The sequence below is a fragment of the Arvicola amphibius genome, chromosome 6 (assembly GCF_903992535.2).
Source record: "Arvicola amphibius chromosome 6, mArvAmp1.2, whole genome shotgun sequence".
NCBI classification, from domain to species: domain Eukaryota; kingdom Metazoa; phylum Chordata; class Mammalia; order Rodentia; family Cricetidae; genus Arvicola; species Arvicola amphibius.
The window spans coordinates 127,253,644-127,267,455 of NC_052052.2; the positions used below are offsets into that span (position 1 = coordinate 127,253,644).

General features: G+C 37.9%; 1 protein-coding gene across 1 annotated transcript; it reads left to right on the top strand.

Moving 5' to 3' along the window:
- The first annotated feature begins 7,606 nt into the window (after nt 1–7,606).
- On the top strand, nt 7,607–13,520 carry LOC119817999 (prolactin-like). The gene is made up of 4 exons (XM_038335503.1): nt 7,607–7,777; nt 10,147–10,254; nt 12,141–12,320; nt 13,332–13,520. The coding sequence occupies exons 1-4, from the start codon at nt 7,607–7,609 to the stop codon at nt 13,518–13,520; spliced, it is 648 nt and encodes a 215-aa protein (XP_038191431.1).
- The last annotated feature ends 292 nt before the right edge of the window (nt 13,521–13,812 follow it).

The following is a 13,812-nucleotide window of genomic DNA, read 5'->3' on the forward strand; positions in this document are numbered from 1 at the left end:
AACTGCATCCTGGAAAAACCTGAGAGTGCTTCAGAAGAGACTCCAATCACAGGTACCAGTCAATTACAAATTTTTCTCAATTCTGGCTATTCACGGGATGGTTGACCCTGAATCTAAAGCTTAAGTTTCTGTGATTTCCACTCAACCTAGGAAAAACAAATTTGCTACAGAAAGAGGGTTTCTTTTTCTTTACCTTTTGAAAAACTGTGGTAGAGAGAAATGTGTAATTTCTTTCATTCATACCTGGTGCCATTCTATAATTTATAGTATACATCACATCAATGTGTGACTGTGAACCATACTAATCTGCTGCTTCCTGAGCATTAGGGGATATGGGTCTCAGATTGTCTGTGTTGTTTACTGTAGACACACTGGGAATGGGATGTAGAATCCTCATGCATCTAAAGTGCCAGAGTTCTTGAACTCAGAGGTAGATAATGAAAGCTTCTTATCTCTTTTTGGATCTTAGGTTTAAATTCTAACTGCCCCATATCTTTTAAAAAACATTTAAATGTGTAAGTTTTACAAAACTAAAAGTGACAGTCCGGTAGCCTTTAGGGTGGCACATACTGTATGTGTTCAGAATACATCATCTTCAAGCAAAAACTTAACAAAAGCGGAGGCACTGGCATATGAGAACTAAAATGGTGAAAATGGGTGGAATAAAGAAAAAGACTCACAAAGGGGATCACTGGAAGATAAATGGTGCGAGACTTCCTTTGGGGTCTGGGCTAGCCCTTAGTATGGATACTTACCGCTGCACTGTATTATTCTGTGAACATTTCTTCTTTAAAATACTTATGCTGAAAACGAATGAACTGTTAAACATATGCTTTGTACCACATTTGTGGAGTTTTGCCGGTTAGTGGACTGTAAGGCATTCCTACATAATGTGAGAAGTTGTACATTGATGAGGCTAAAATTTCTCACTCTTTCTCCGAGTCCTTTCAACACACAGCTTTGGTCAATATCGCATAGATGGAACCCAAATATGTTAGAAGACACAAGTAAGCTGGAGGAACACTAGGTTTGGTGGAGAGGAATGGGCTCTGATCCTTCTTGTGTAATTATTGGAATAAGCACTAACTCCACTGTTTTCATATAGTCAGATTGGTAGCCCATGAAACATACCAGGATGAGGAAATGGGGGTTCCAGGCACAGTGATGAGAGAGTATAGACAACTAAATATACCAGTGTCACCCATCCAAACTGAACTCATCAACTTTCTCTCTAGAGGAAACAGTTGATACATGTTTGAGTCCTTTTTTTGTACTGTATTAGAACTCGTGAACATTTTATTATCCCTGACAGGTTCTAAATTCCAATGGCAATTTACACTGTTTTGTATCTAGCATTTAGCCACCATCTACAAGATTTTATTGTACAGTTCCAGTATCTATGGTGCTTACAGTTTTGAAAATCTATCTTAAGAACAATAAATACAGGAGTTAAAGAATTTGTAAGAATATAACCATCATTCATGGTAAAAAAAAATGTACTTGTACTCCATACGTTTATTGTACAAAATTTCAGTATATGGGGTCATTTTTCTCCCCTAAGATTAATTGGAAGGGGAGGTACACAAAGCCCATAATCCATACATTCTGTTGGTATGCTAGTTGATTGCAAACTACAGAGTTTAAACAACTACATGGTAATTTCATGACATGAAAATAATTAGTCTTAGAGTGATCTAGTGATGCTGATTTACTTTCATAGTGTCATAGGCACAATGAAAGTTATTTCAGGAGGACTATCACTATAGATAATAATGATACATATGCTAAAGTTATCATCTAGCCCAGAAAGTGTGTTCAGTTGGTAAATATTGGAATGACAGTTATGGTTTCACTGAAAGACTCTCTGATATGATTTAAGACCAACCTGGCAAAAAGAAACCAGTGTTTCATACTCCAAGAGAACACAAAAGCATGTGTATTGTAGAATATTCTTTTAAGTTGTGTTACCTTTGTTTATGCTCTGGAACATTTGTTTATTGATGCAAAAATGTGTTTATTAAATAAAATTCACCTGTAGTCAGGAGGTTGAATCACCAACAAGCTGACAGGAAGTTGTGGGGAAGGGCCAGGTTGAGAACAAATTTTGCTTTTCTTTTGGTATAATTCACTTTATTTTTATACTTGTTATTGTTTTTATTTAACTGTACATTTTACTCCACTCCCCTCCATTCCCTCCCTCTCTTCTTCTATCCTCTCCCATGAACACCAGACTTCCAATTTACTCAAAAGATTTTGTCTTTTTCACCTTTCTATGTATATCCACACATGTCTCAACAACTAATAAATTTAATAAATGAAACCTCCTGAGACTGAGAAGTTTCTGCAAAGCAAAGGATATATTCAACAACACAAAACAGCAGCTTGCCTACAGCTTGGGAAAAGGTCTTCACGAACTCCACTGATCTCTAAAATATACGAAGAATTCAAGAAACTTGACATCAAAAGAACAAATAGTCCAATTAAAAAATGGGGTACAGACCAAAAAAAAGAGAATTCTCAACAAATGAATTTCAAAGGGCTAAAAGACACTTAAGGAAATACTCAACATACACAGCTATCAGAGAAATGCAAATCGAGAAGGATTTTTTAAGGATGGGTGAGGAAAAACACAAAAGACAGTTGGGATCCACAAGGAGGTGAGCTAGGTGAACTGCTTTTTACTCAGCCTCTTCGGAACATAATTCTGCTTCATGTAGTGGCATTTCATTTGGATTTAAAAAAAAATAAAGCTTAAAAAATAGGTCATGCTCAACCTCCCTAGCTATCAGGGAAATGCAAATCAAAACAACTTTGAGATATCATCTTACACCTGTCAGATTGGCTAAAATCCAAAACACCAATAATAACCTTTGCTGGAGAGGATGTGGGGTAAGGAGTACACTCATCCATTGCTGGTGGGAATGCAAACTTGTGCAACCACTTTGGAAAGCAGTGTGGCGGTTTCTCAGGAAATTCGGGATCAACCTACCCCAGGACCCAACAATTCCACTATTGGGAATCTACCCAAGAGATGCCCAATCATACAACAAAAGCATATGCTCATCTATGTTCATAGCAGCATTATTTGTAATAGCCAGATCCTGGAGACAGCCTAGATGCCCTTCAGTGGAAGAATGGATGAAGAAACTGTGGAATATATACATGCTAGAATACTACTCAGCGGTAAAAAACAATGACATCTTGAATTTTGCAGGCAAATGGATGGAAATAGAAAACACTATTCTGAGTGAGGTAACCCAGACCCATAAAGATGAACATGGGATGTACTCACTCATATTCGGTTTCTAGCCATAATTAAAGGACATCGAGCCTATAAATTTGGGATCCTTAAGAAGATAATAAGAAGGTGAACTCCCAAAAAAAGATAGAGTAATCCTCCTGGATATTGGAAGTAGACACGATCGCCAGGCAAAATTGGGAACTTGAGGGTTGGGCAAGACTGGGCCAAGGGAAGATGGGGAGAGAAAAGTGTGAAGGGGAGAGCGGGGGGAGCTCGGAGGAATGGGGTGCTTGGGATATAGGAAGGGTGGATATGAGAGCAGGGAAGCATATATCTTAATTTAAGGAGCTACCTGAGGGTTGTCAAGAGACTTGACCCTAGAGGGGTTCCCAGGTTTCCAGGGAGACGCCCCCAGTTAGTTCCTTGGGCAGCTGAGGAGAGGGAGCCTGAAAAGGCCAGTTCCTATAGCCATACTGATGAATTTCTTGCATATCACCATAGAACCTCCACCTGACGATAGATGAAGAAAATGACAGAGCCCCACATTGGAGCACCGGACTGAGCTCCCAAGGTCCTGATGAGGAGCAGAAGGAGAGAGAACATGAGAAAGAAAGTCAGGACCGTGAGGGAACCTCCAGCTGGCGACAGATGGGGAAGGTGACTGAGCCCCACATTGGAGCACTGGACTGAGCTCCCAAGGTCCCGATGAGGAGCAGAAGGAGCGAGAACATGAGGGAGAAAGTCAGGAACGAGAGGGGTGCGTTCACTCATGGAGATGGTGGGACAGAACTAATGGGAGATCACCAACTCCAGTTGGAATGGGACTGATGGATCATGCGACCAAACCCGTCTCTCTGAGTGTGGCCAACAGCGGGGGCTGACTGAGAAGCAAAGGACAATGGCTCTGGGCTCTGATTGTTCTTCATGGACGGGCTCTGTGGGAGCCTTCTCAGCTTGGTCGATCACCTTCCTGGACCTGGGGGGAGTTGGGAGGACCTTGGTCTTAGCATAGAGTGGGGAACCCTGATGGCTCCTTGGCCTTGAGAGGGAGGGAGGGGAGGTATGGGTGGAAGGGAGGGGAGGGAAGGGGGAGAAGGAGGGGAGGGAGGGGGGAGGAGGAGGGAAGGAGATGGAAATTTTTAAATATAAAAAAAATAAACCATGAGAAAAAAAAATAGATCAGAGAGGAAGATAGCCTTGCAGACCAGGCAGTGGTAACACATACTTTTAATCTCAATAGCCACACTAGTTGTCATAGAAACCAGGTGGTGCACGCCTTTAATCCCAGCCACTAGAAAGGATTATCAAACAGGAGGGGACAGCCACTCAGACACAATTTCATTCTGAAGTTTCCTGGAGGCAGGATCACCATTTTCAGACTAAGATGGAGGTAAGAGCCAGTGGCTGGCTGCTTTGCTTTTGTGGTCTTCAAGTTGAGCCCCATTATGTGACTCTGGGTTTCTACTAATCATGCTTCAATTTCAGTCTTTGAATCTTGCGTTCTTTAGAGGCGCAGAGATTTAGATAAATTCCTTTTGTAGTTTTGAAAGAATTGGTGCCTGAGGAAACAGTATTTCTTCCGGCTGTGGGCTCTTGTGGCTGAACCACTGCTGGTATCTGTGTAGTAGCAGTTGCTGACTAGGATAGCCATAGCTTAAAAGACAGCAACAATTAAGAAAAGGGGATAGCACATGTACCCAAGAAAACATAGGCTCCAATAATGCTGCTATAATCAGAGTTTTGAGAAATGGTTTTGCCTGTCAATATGTTTTCTAAACAATTATTCTTTTCATCCTATAAATTATGTAAAATTTCGTTGATTTTTCGGTAACACTTTACAATGTTTGCTGATTGCTGGGAAAAGATTCATGGTTAAAATGCCAAAAATAATTGACTATGACATCAACACGGTGGCGCAATACTGGAAAAAAATTTGTGCACTTACAACCTTATGAAAACTTAGGTAACTTTACAGAAGACGTGACAGGAAGAACGTAAAACCTTGGAATAAGGGACAGGTAGTAAAGAATAAGGTTGCTTCACCTGCCAGACAAAAATATGAGTCATCTCAGGACAGAGATAATGTTGATGACTTATAAAATAATTTTAACGATACATTATGGCCAGAAACAAAACTGTTTAGAGAGGTAAGATATGGTAATACTAAAGAGGATGTAAATATTCCTTGAGGAGCAGAAAATTACACCCTCAGCTAGATATATTGCTTCCCTCTGCTGCTCATCTTTGCTCATCTTTGCAGGCTGTGTGTTCGGTTAAGGCAGAACTCAGGTGAAGCAGCTTTCCAGAATTGCGGAGGAGACCGAGGAGCAACTTCTCAGAGATGCAGTCATCCTTGTGTCAACGATGTTCCTGTACGTAGCCCTTCATTCATAGTCCTCTGAATAAGATTTATAGAAGCATTATTTCACCAAGATGGTTTTGGATAGTTCTCACAATTCTTTGTTGTCATTGGTGCGGTATCTGTTGTAAATTAAAATTTGTTCATGCTTCACATGCAGACACCAAACACAAGAGAACAGAGAATAACTCTCCAGAATGAAATTTCACAATAATAGTTGAGGACAGTGGTTCTCCTTGAGAATGCCCCATGTGGTAGGGAAGCATGAGAATGCTCTGAGAAATTTTGTATGGTCTAAATTGACATGAGGATAAAAGGGGGGATTTTTACAAATATCTAAAGGGAAATGTTCTTGAGTACCTTCCTGGACAAGATATTGCTAAAAGTGACCAGCTTCCTAACTGAGAAATAAGATTTTACTGAGAACACAAGATTCAATGACACAATTGTCTCAAACTGAAGAATGTAGAAGATATGATCTTTTGATTTCAGAGTCTCTTAAAGCTGTTTGGTTACTTGAGTGAACGTGAATAAATGCTCAGTTATAAAACCTAGTGTGGGTAATGATGGAAGATTTGAGTCTTTATAAATTAATTACAAGTCAAGACTTATAACAACCAGAGAATCAAGCATGTGTTAATAAATCACTGTTTCTTTGCAGATTGTATTTTAATAAAAAAATGAATTGATGACAACCAGAATTTATTTTAAGGAAAGTAAAACAAAATTATTTGCTATTTTACTTTATCTTTTTTTTTTAAATTAGATTCTTTTAAAAAACTACTAATCCGAATTTCACTGCCTCCCTTCCTCCCATTCCCTCCACACACCCTCCCACCCCACCACCCTCTAATCCTAAGAGAGGGTATGGCACTTTGCTTTGTGGAAAGTCTAAAGTCCTCCCTACTACATCTAGCATGTAGGTAGGGGTAGAAGGAAGGGGAGAAGGGGAAGAAAAGGGGAGAAGGGGAGGGTTGTGGGGAACTTGAATGAATGGGATAGTCAAGATGGAGGAAGGACAAATATGAGAACAAAGAAAGAGATATCTTGATTGAGGGAGCCATTATGGGGAAATAGATAACATGACGTTTTCTATGTTGCTGTAATGATGTATAGAATGTAAGGTTGTCTAGGATGTCTGTAATCGAAGACAAATGCATATGTTCTTTCTTTTAATAAGTGAGAGTGATCTTGGGTGGCATGGAGGCGGGTTCGTGGAAGTCTCTGACACACAGATGCATAGTGAAATACTATAGGTGTCCATGGGAAAAGGTGAGGCGGCAAGTCTGTGGTGCTGGTGTCCTGACTCTCGGCAGTTTTGGTAGGACTGTGGGGAAATCACTTGCTCTTGCCAGCCTTATACAGCCAATACAGTTTGATGAAAATTACTAAGATCCTGTGTTCTCACAGATCAAGTTGAAAGTAAAAACATCAAATGGTTTGTTAAATGGCAAATATACAAGATTATCATTGTAAGCTGGAAACTCCAGGCTATGACATCATTTTTATGACAGAACCCTCTTCATTCTTATTGTCAGTAATCCAACAAACATGTTTCTATTCTCAACAGGCATGAAGCCAAAGCAAACAGAACTGTGCCCCTTGCGACATCAATGTCCAAAATGTTGGCATTAGACATTTACTTTCTAAAGTTACAGACCTCGAGGATGTCATAAATTAAAATGAACATAAATTCACAAGCTATTAAAATATATGGAGGACTAAATATTGGGCATCAGTATCAATGTGAGCTTCAATGTTTGTAAAGTTGGAAAATAATTCAAGAGCAAATCAAAGATTTGGGAAGTCACACAACTCTCAATCTACGTATCGGGGAAATATTACTTACATTTTCAACGTGAACAAAGCTTATGCCCTACTGCAGTTATATAGAAGCAAATCATGAAGCCCAGGGGCCCAGAATAGACAGAGCTTGTTAAATAGGTTAAGTCATGTAACTTCATTTGAAAGAATCCTCAGGTGTAATTTCTCTCTTCATAGCAGTGATGTTTCAGCTTCTGCTAGTGTCAAGCCTCCTATGGGAGTATGTGGTCCCCACGCCCATGTGCCTGGACTTGGAAGGATACAATGAGGTTTCCATTGAAGAAATATTTGACCGTGCCATTGTCATGGCTCAATACACATCTAACCTCACCACACAAATTTCAGAGGAGTTTGTAAGTACTTAATTTCCTTCTGGTTTCTTCTCTAAAGGGCGCTTCAAAAAATCTACAGATTAAAGAAGAAAGCATCATAAACAAAAGTTCAAGTTATATGCCTTCCTGCAATTAAAAAATAAATATCAGGTATTGAGAAAACATACAGGAAGAATATATAATTTAATGAAATCTCAAAGACTTGTAAAGGGAGTTCTTTAAACAAATATTTTATATAATTATTTTTTTTAGAAAAAGTGATTGTCTCTAAAGTTTAGTTTATGACATTTAGTCCTAAATGTGAGATCAGAGAGGAATTCTGGTTTGCTAGTATTGTATGTATTGTCTCCATGGTATTCTTCACTCAGAGGATATGGAGCATAAGAGAAGTGCATTTCAGAGAATTGTTTGGATGGAATAGAAATGAACTGGAATAGAATCTGAAGCCATGTAAAGAAGAAACAATAAAAAACTGTCTAGTTAAGCCTCCATTGCTGAGAAAGGCTGTCTATAGATTCCAGGTACAAATTTCCAATGGCATAGGAGTGCTAGTTTAGAAAGGAAATGTGTTCTCTTTCTAATGGAGATACAGGGTCTGATCAGAACCAACGTGGGGAAAACGAAGATGACTTCAAAACACAATTGGCAATTTTGACAATGTGTCTATAAATTTGTAAGCAATATATATTTCCATTATCTTTTTCCTTGCCAGTGTTTGTTTCATTATATAGTCTTCATATAATCTTTCAACTTCATAATATCGTTGCTATAAAAAGCAAATCGCATAGACAAGATTCTTTCAAATGAGGTCGCAAGAGTTAAACTCTCAATGATTATACTGATAAACAGGCAATGATTATATTGCCTCAATATGTAGTTTGAGAGGTGGATGACTTCCTGCATTTTTGGATTTTACAAATTCAATAATTGTTAGAAAATTCTATGTTTTAATAACTATCTTAAGAAAAATCTTCAATTGATCATTTATTAATATTAGATAATAATTTAATCTTTACACATTTTTGGATATGTTTTCTTTAAAATATGCTTAAATATTTTATTTATTTAAATATTCTTTAATATTATTTAAATATTCTTCTGTTCTTCGATATTTGCTCCACTTAATCCTTCTCAGATTAACAGCTTCTGCTGCTATGATTATTGTTTTGTTTCATACATACACACACAGCCTGCTGAGTACATTTAATGCTATTTTAATTATGTACATGATTTCAAACACTTTGTGTGATGTAACTAAGTATAGGCTCAGGGGTTCATTTCTAGAAACGTCTACTCTTCTTTCAGTCATCTTTATCTGTCAGTAGTTCTTTGTCTAGAGGTGGGAACCCCTGAGATTCCCCCCGTGGTTCTTATATGTCTCTTGGTGTTATTATTGTTCAGATCTTCATAAGGTACTCATTTTCTTATAGTATCATGTGTATAACTTCCCTGTCATTTCTAAGAGATACCATCTCACTGCAGACTTTCCATTTTTCTGGCAAATATAATCTTTCTGCCTCTATTTTGTATTGTTTTCTAATTTTCATAATCAATTTTGACACCATCAACACAGTTGCCTTGCAAGTTTATCATGAGTTTGGTGTTGTCCAGACACAAAAAAATGGTAGGTGAGGAACAACTATAATTTCACAACACATACTTAAAACAAATATATTTTCTTAGACCAACAATAAAAAAACAGATTCATAAATATGGATACGCAAGTTGTGGCAGTGTCAAAAAATGACCTTCAAATAAAATGGTACTATTAGGAGGTGTGGCCTTGTTGGAGAAACTGTGTCACTGTGGAGGTCAGATTTGAGTCCTCATATATGCTCAAGTCACACCCATTGAGACAGGTCACTTCTCAATATAGCCAACACCATGTTTGCGTGCATGCCTCCATATTCCCCACCACCATGAGCCCCACTATGATGATAACTGACTAAGCCTCTGAAAATTTAAGCCACCCCAATTAAATATTTTCCTTTATAAGAGTTGTTATGATCATGGTGTTTCTTCGCAGCAATAGAAACCCTAACTAACACACTAATCTATGTTCATTCAACTCACCTTATAAATAAAACATGCAAAAACCTTTAAAGTTTTAGACTGTTAGAATTTCTATGGCTTTCTTTCCAAATTAATTTTCAGGAATGGCAAAAAATAACAAGGGAATAGTAAAGAGTGGAAGAAGTTAGGTGGCTAGAAATTGATACTAAAAATGAAATTGTGTATCTATTGGGAAGAATATATAAGTAAATTGTTTGCTTAGTTATTCAATTTTAGGTAGGGCTTATTTGTTATAAACTGCATATCTATAAAATACACTTAGGTGCACTTATTTAATTCAGAAACTCCAATAAATTGAAATGTTTTATTATTTCCAGGATGAAAACTTTGCCGAAAGCCTGGGGTACAAAGCCAGGAACTCCAGTACCTGTCACACTGCTTCCCTGGCTACTCCAGAAGACAATGAACAAATCCAACAGACACAAGTAAATCTTCATTCATGGTTGTCACCAAAACTAATGAAGCGGTACAAAGGTTTACTGTGCTGTAGGTTATTTCAAGTTTATTGGAGTGGTTACAACATATAAAAATAAATATATAAAACAGAGATGAATGAACAGTCCAAAAACAATAGCACTTATACAGCTAACAAATCAGAAGCTAAAACTAATGCTAGTTCAGATTGTAGCAGATTCATAAATGGTCCAACCAGAGGACAACTCTTTTAGGCAGTGCCATGCTTGGAGAATTGTGCTTATTTTAGCCTAAGTTGGATATTAATGTATGAATTCATGCAAAGATGGAATAGACACAGATACAGCTACATTTATTATAATAAAGGCTCCTCCACTGCAGCATATTTCTTAACTGATCAGAATGTTATTTCTTTCTGAGATTCAATACTCCCCTATTTTTGTTTGCTTTTTCATTGCATGTGCATTCCTCCTTGACAGCTCTGCCTTCTTCTCTCTTATAATTAAAAATCAGCTAAACAAGAGGCTCTCCTCATACTGTATCCTATGCCTCAGATTAACCTCTGTTTTGATGAGGTTTACTTATTTTGGAAACTGTAATGTGTAATTGTTATGATCTCTACACTGTGACGCCCTGCCAGAGTAAATCTCAATATAATTTAACCTAGACAACGATGTATACACATATCATACATATAATCTGTTTGCTTTTATTTTATTAGTAGTAGATATCACCCAGAGAGAAGGTATTCTCATTGATAAAAATGTGATTATAATGAAGCAAGAAGAGAGGCAGGAAAGAGAATATTTCCTCAAAGCTAGAGACTTCAAAAAGTTCTCTGCTGATACTGATGCATTTAGTCCTCACAAAAGTTCAGTAAAACAAGATACCATTAGGAAGATTATGGAGAGAAGCTCCAAAAGGTTTCACAGACCTTACATTAGTTGCATGTCAGACAAGAATATGAAACAGTGCTTCATTCTTCTCAGAGTATCATTCCTAATCGTCATGTGCAAGTGCTCCCAGCAACCTGTTCTGCCATCATGATTTGTCCTGCTTCTCTCTTTTATGTTTGTTACACATATATAGAATAATATTTACTTGGATTCTTCCCCACTGTCCAATATAATTACTATTAGAGTTGCGAAGAGACATCAAAGCAAACATTTTAAATTGGCGACAAATACCATGTGTGTTATTGGCAATGAACACACTGGTTGCAGTGTGTGTGTGTGTGTGTGTGTGTGTATGTGTGTTTGTGTGTCTAAAACCCAATAGGTTTCACACCAATGTTGTTAAAAGCAAAGATGTTCTTTTCTTGTACGTATTCATAAATGGGCTACTCTACCAGAGGCCAGGTAAAGGAAGTAGAATAGAACATGAAAAGTCTACTTAGGAATGTGTTGTTTTAATATCCTAGAATAATATAAAAATTATAGGAAGATATCAGTGAACAATTTGAGTTTTTAGTACAAAAATGATTCAGACCATTTGCCAATGATCATACTGGTGTCTCTTTATTTGAATCGGTTACTGTGGAAACACACCTAGCATTAACAAAACTGAGTTTTCATAGACAAGGGAAATAACTATATACAGAAGACCTCATGAGGAGGGCTGATGACAGAATGTAGAGAAAAAAAAAAAACATGATCAGTTTGGCTTCTCAGGAATAAAAAGATTTTTTCTTTATTATTTGCTTTTATTTTAACAAACTGTAATTACATGGCTCAAAATATGTATTTTTATAGTGTGTCATTTACCAAAACTTTTTCTATATACTTAGTAAAAACAGGTAGACATTGTAGTTCAGTGTGATTGTGCGAATACTACATGTACCCACCATGCTTCACTCACTTATTTTTCACTTGATGTTTGTTCAATCATGATTGATTAGTCAGACGACATTCTGAAAGTGATGATCAGCATTTCACGAGCCTGGTACCACCCTCTTGAACACCTAGTGCGTGCAGTGGCTGTTGTTAAAGGGGCTTGTGAAACCATGCTGTCGAAAGTCAAAGAGGTGGAGAAAAAAAATGAAGAACTTCTAGAGGAAATGAAGAAAATCCTCGTCAGGGTGAGTGTTCTCTCTCTGTCTCTTTCTTTTCTTTTTCCTCTTTTCCATGAAAAAGGTATTTTATTGTAGTGAGAAATGAATCCAAAAAAATTAGTTTGCGAGCATTAAATTTAAGTTTCCCACTTGTTAACAGCTTTTACAGTAGGGAGTTGTGAGCGATTCCAACATCCTGAGGTTCCTTACTAAGAAACTCATATACCAGGAAATGCAACAGAATAGCAGTCTTACAGTCATTGGTCAGTGTCTTGATTTTTTTTTTTTTTTTTTTTTTTTTTTTTTTTTTTGGTTTTTCGAGACAGGATTTCCTTGTAGTTTCTAGAGCCTGTCCTGGATCTAGCTCTTGTAGATCAGGCTGGCCTCGAACTCAGAGATCTGCCTGCCTCTGCCTCCCGAGTGCTGGGATTAAAGGCGTGTGCCACCACCGCCCAGCCCAGTGTCTCGATTTTGACTGAAAAATTTTATGTCTAAATTTTCCTCAAACTTTACTCAAAATTATAGGGAATATAGACTAGGACTAAGGAGATCTATCCACAATATATAGAAGACTTCCTTGCTCTTTATTTCCATGAGTCCACATAAGAAATGGATATGGTGGTTTATGCTTTCAATTCCAGTACTGGGAGTGAGATGTATACAAATATACAAATCCCTGGTGAGAGAGAGAGAGAGAGAGAGAGAGAGAGAGAGAGAGAGCGCCTATGTAAAAGAAAGAAAGAAAGAAAGAAAGAAAGAAAGAAAGAAAGAAAGAAAGAAGAAAAGAAGGAAGGAAGGAAGGAAGGAAGGAAGGAAGGAAGGAAGGAAGGAAGGAAGGAAGGAAGGAAGGAAGGGAAGGGAAGGAAGGAAGGAAGGCATGGTATGACGCACCCAAAAAACTGTATCTAAGTTGACCACTGCATTCAAATTAATATGCATAAACACTGTACACATGGGCAATCATGTGCACACATACCAGAAAGGAAAGTATAAGAACTACTGAATACTACAAAAAATGCATGTCTGCCTGGTGATTAGGTTCATCCTGGAGCTGAAGAAAATGTCTACCCTGCTTGGATGGGACTGGCAGAAGTGAGGTCGGACAATGAAGACACTCGCCATTTTGCTCTTAGTAACCTGTTCCACTGCCTTCGCTGTGATGCTGATAAGGTTGCCACTTATCTTTTGGTCCTGAGGTGCAGAGTCATTCATAACAACAACTGCTAAGCATATATCCATTCTGCTACTACTAGGATTATCCTTGACAGTCCAGGCTACCAATGCTTCTTTTAATTCAGTTTTCCTTTGTTTTTGTTGCTGTTGTTATTTAAGACAGGGTTTCTCTATGTAGTCCTGGCTATCCTGGAACTTACTTCATAGACCAGACTGGCCTTCAACTCAGAGATCCACCTGTCTATGCCTCCTGAATGCTAGGATTAAGGGTGTGCACCAACATCACCAAGCTTTGTTTTTTGTCTTTTGCATGCACACATGGGTATAATGAATTGTTTCTTAAAAA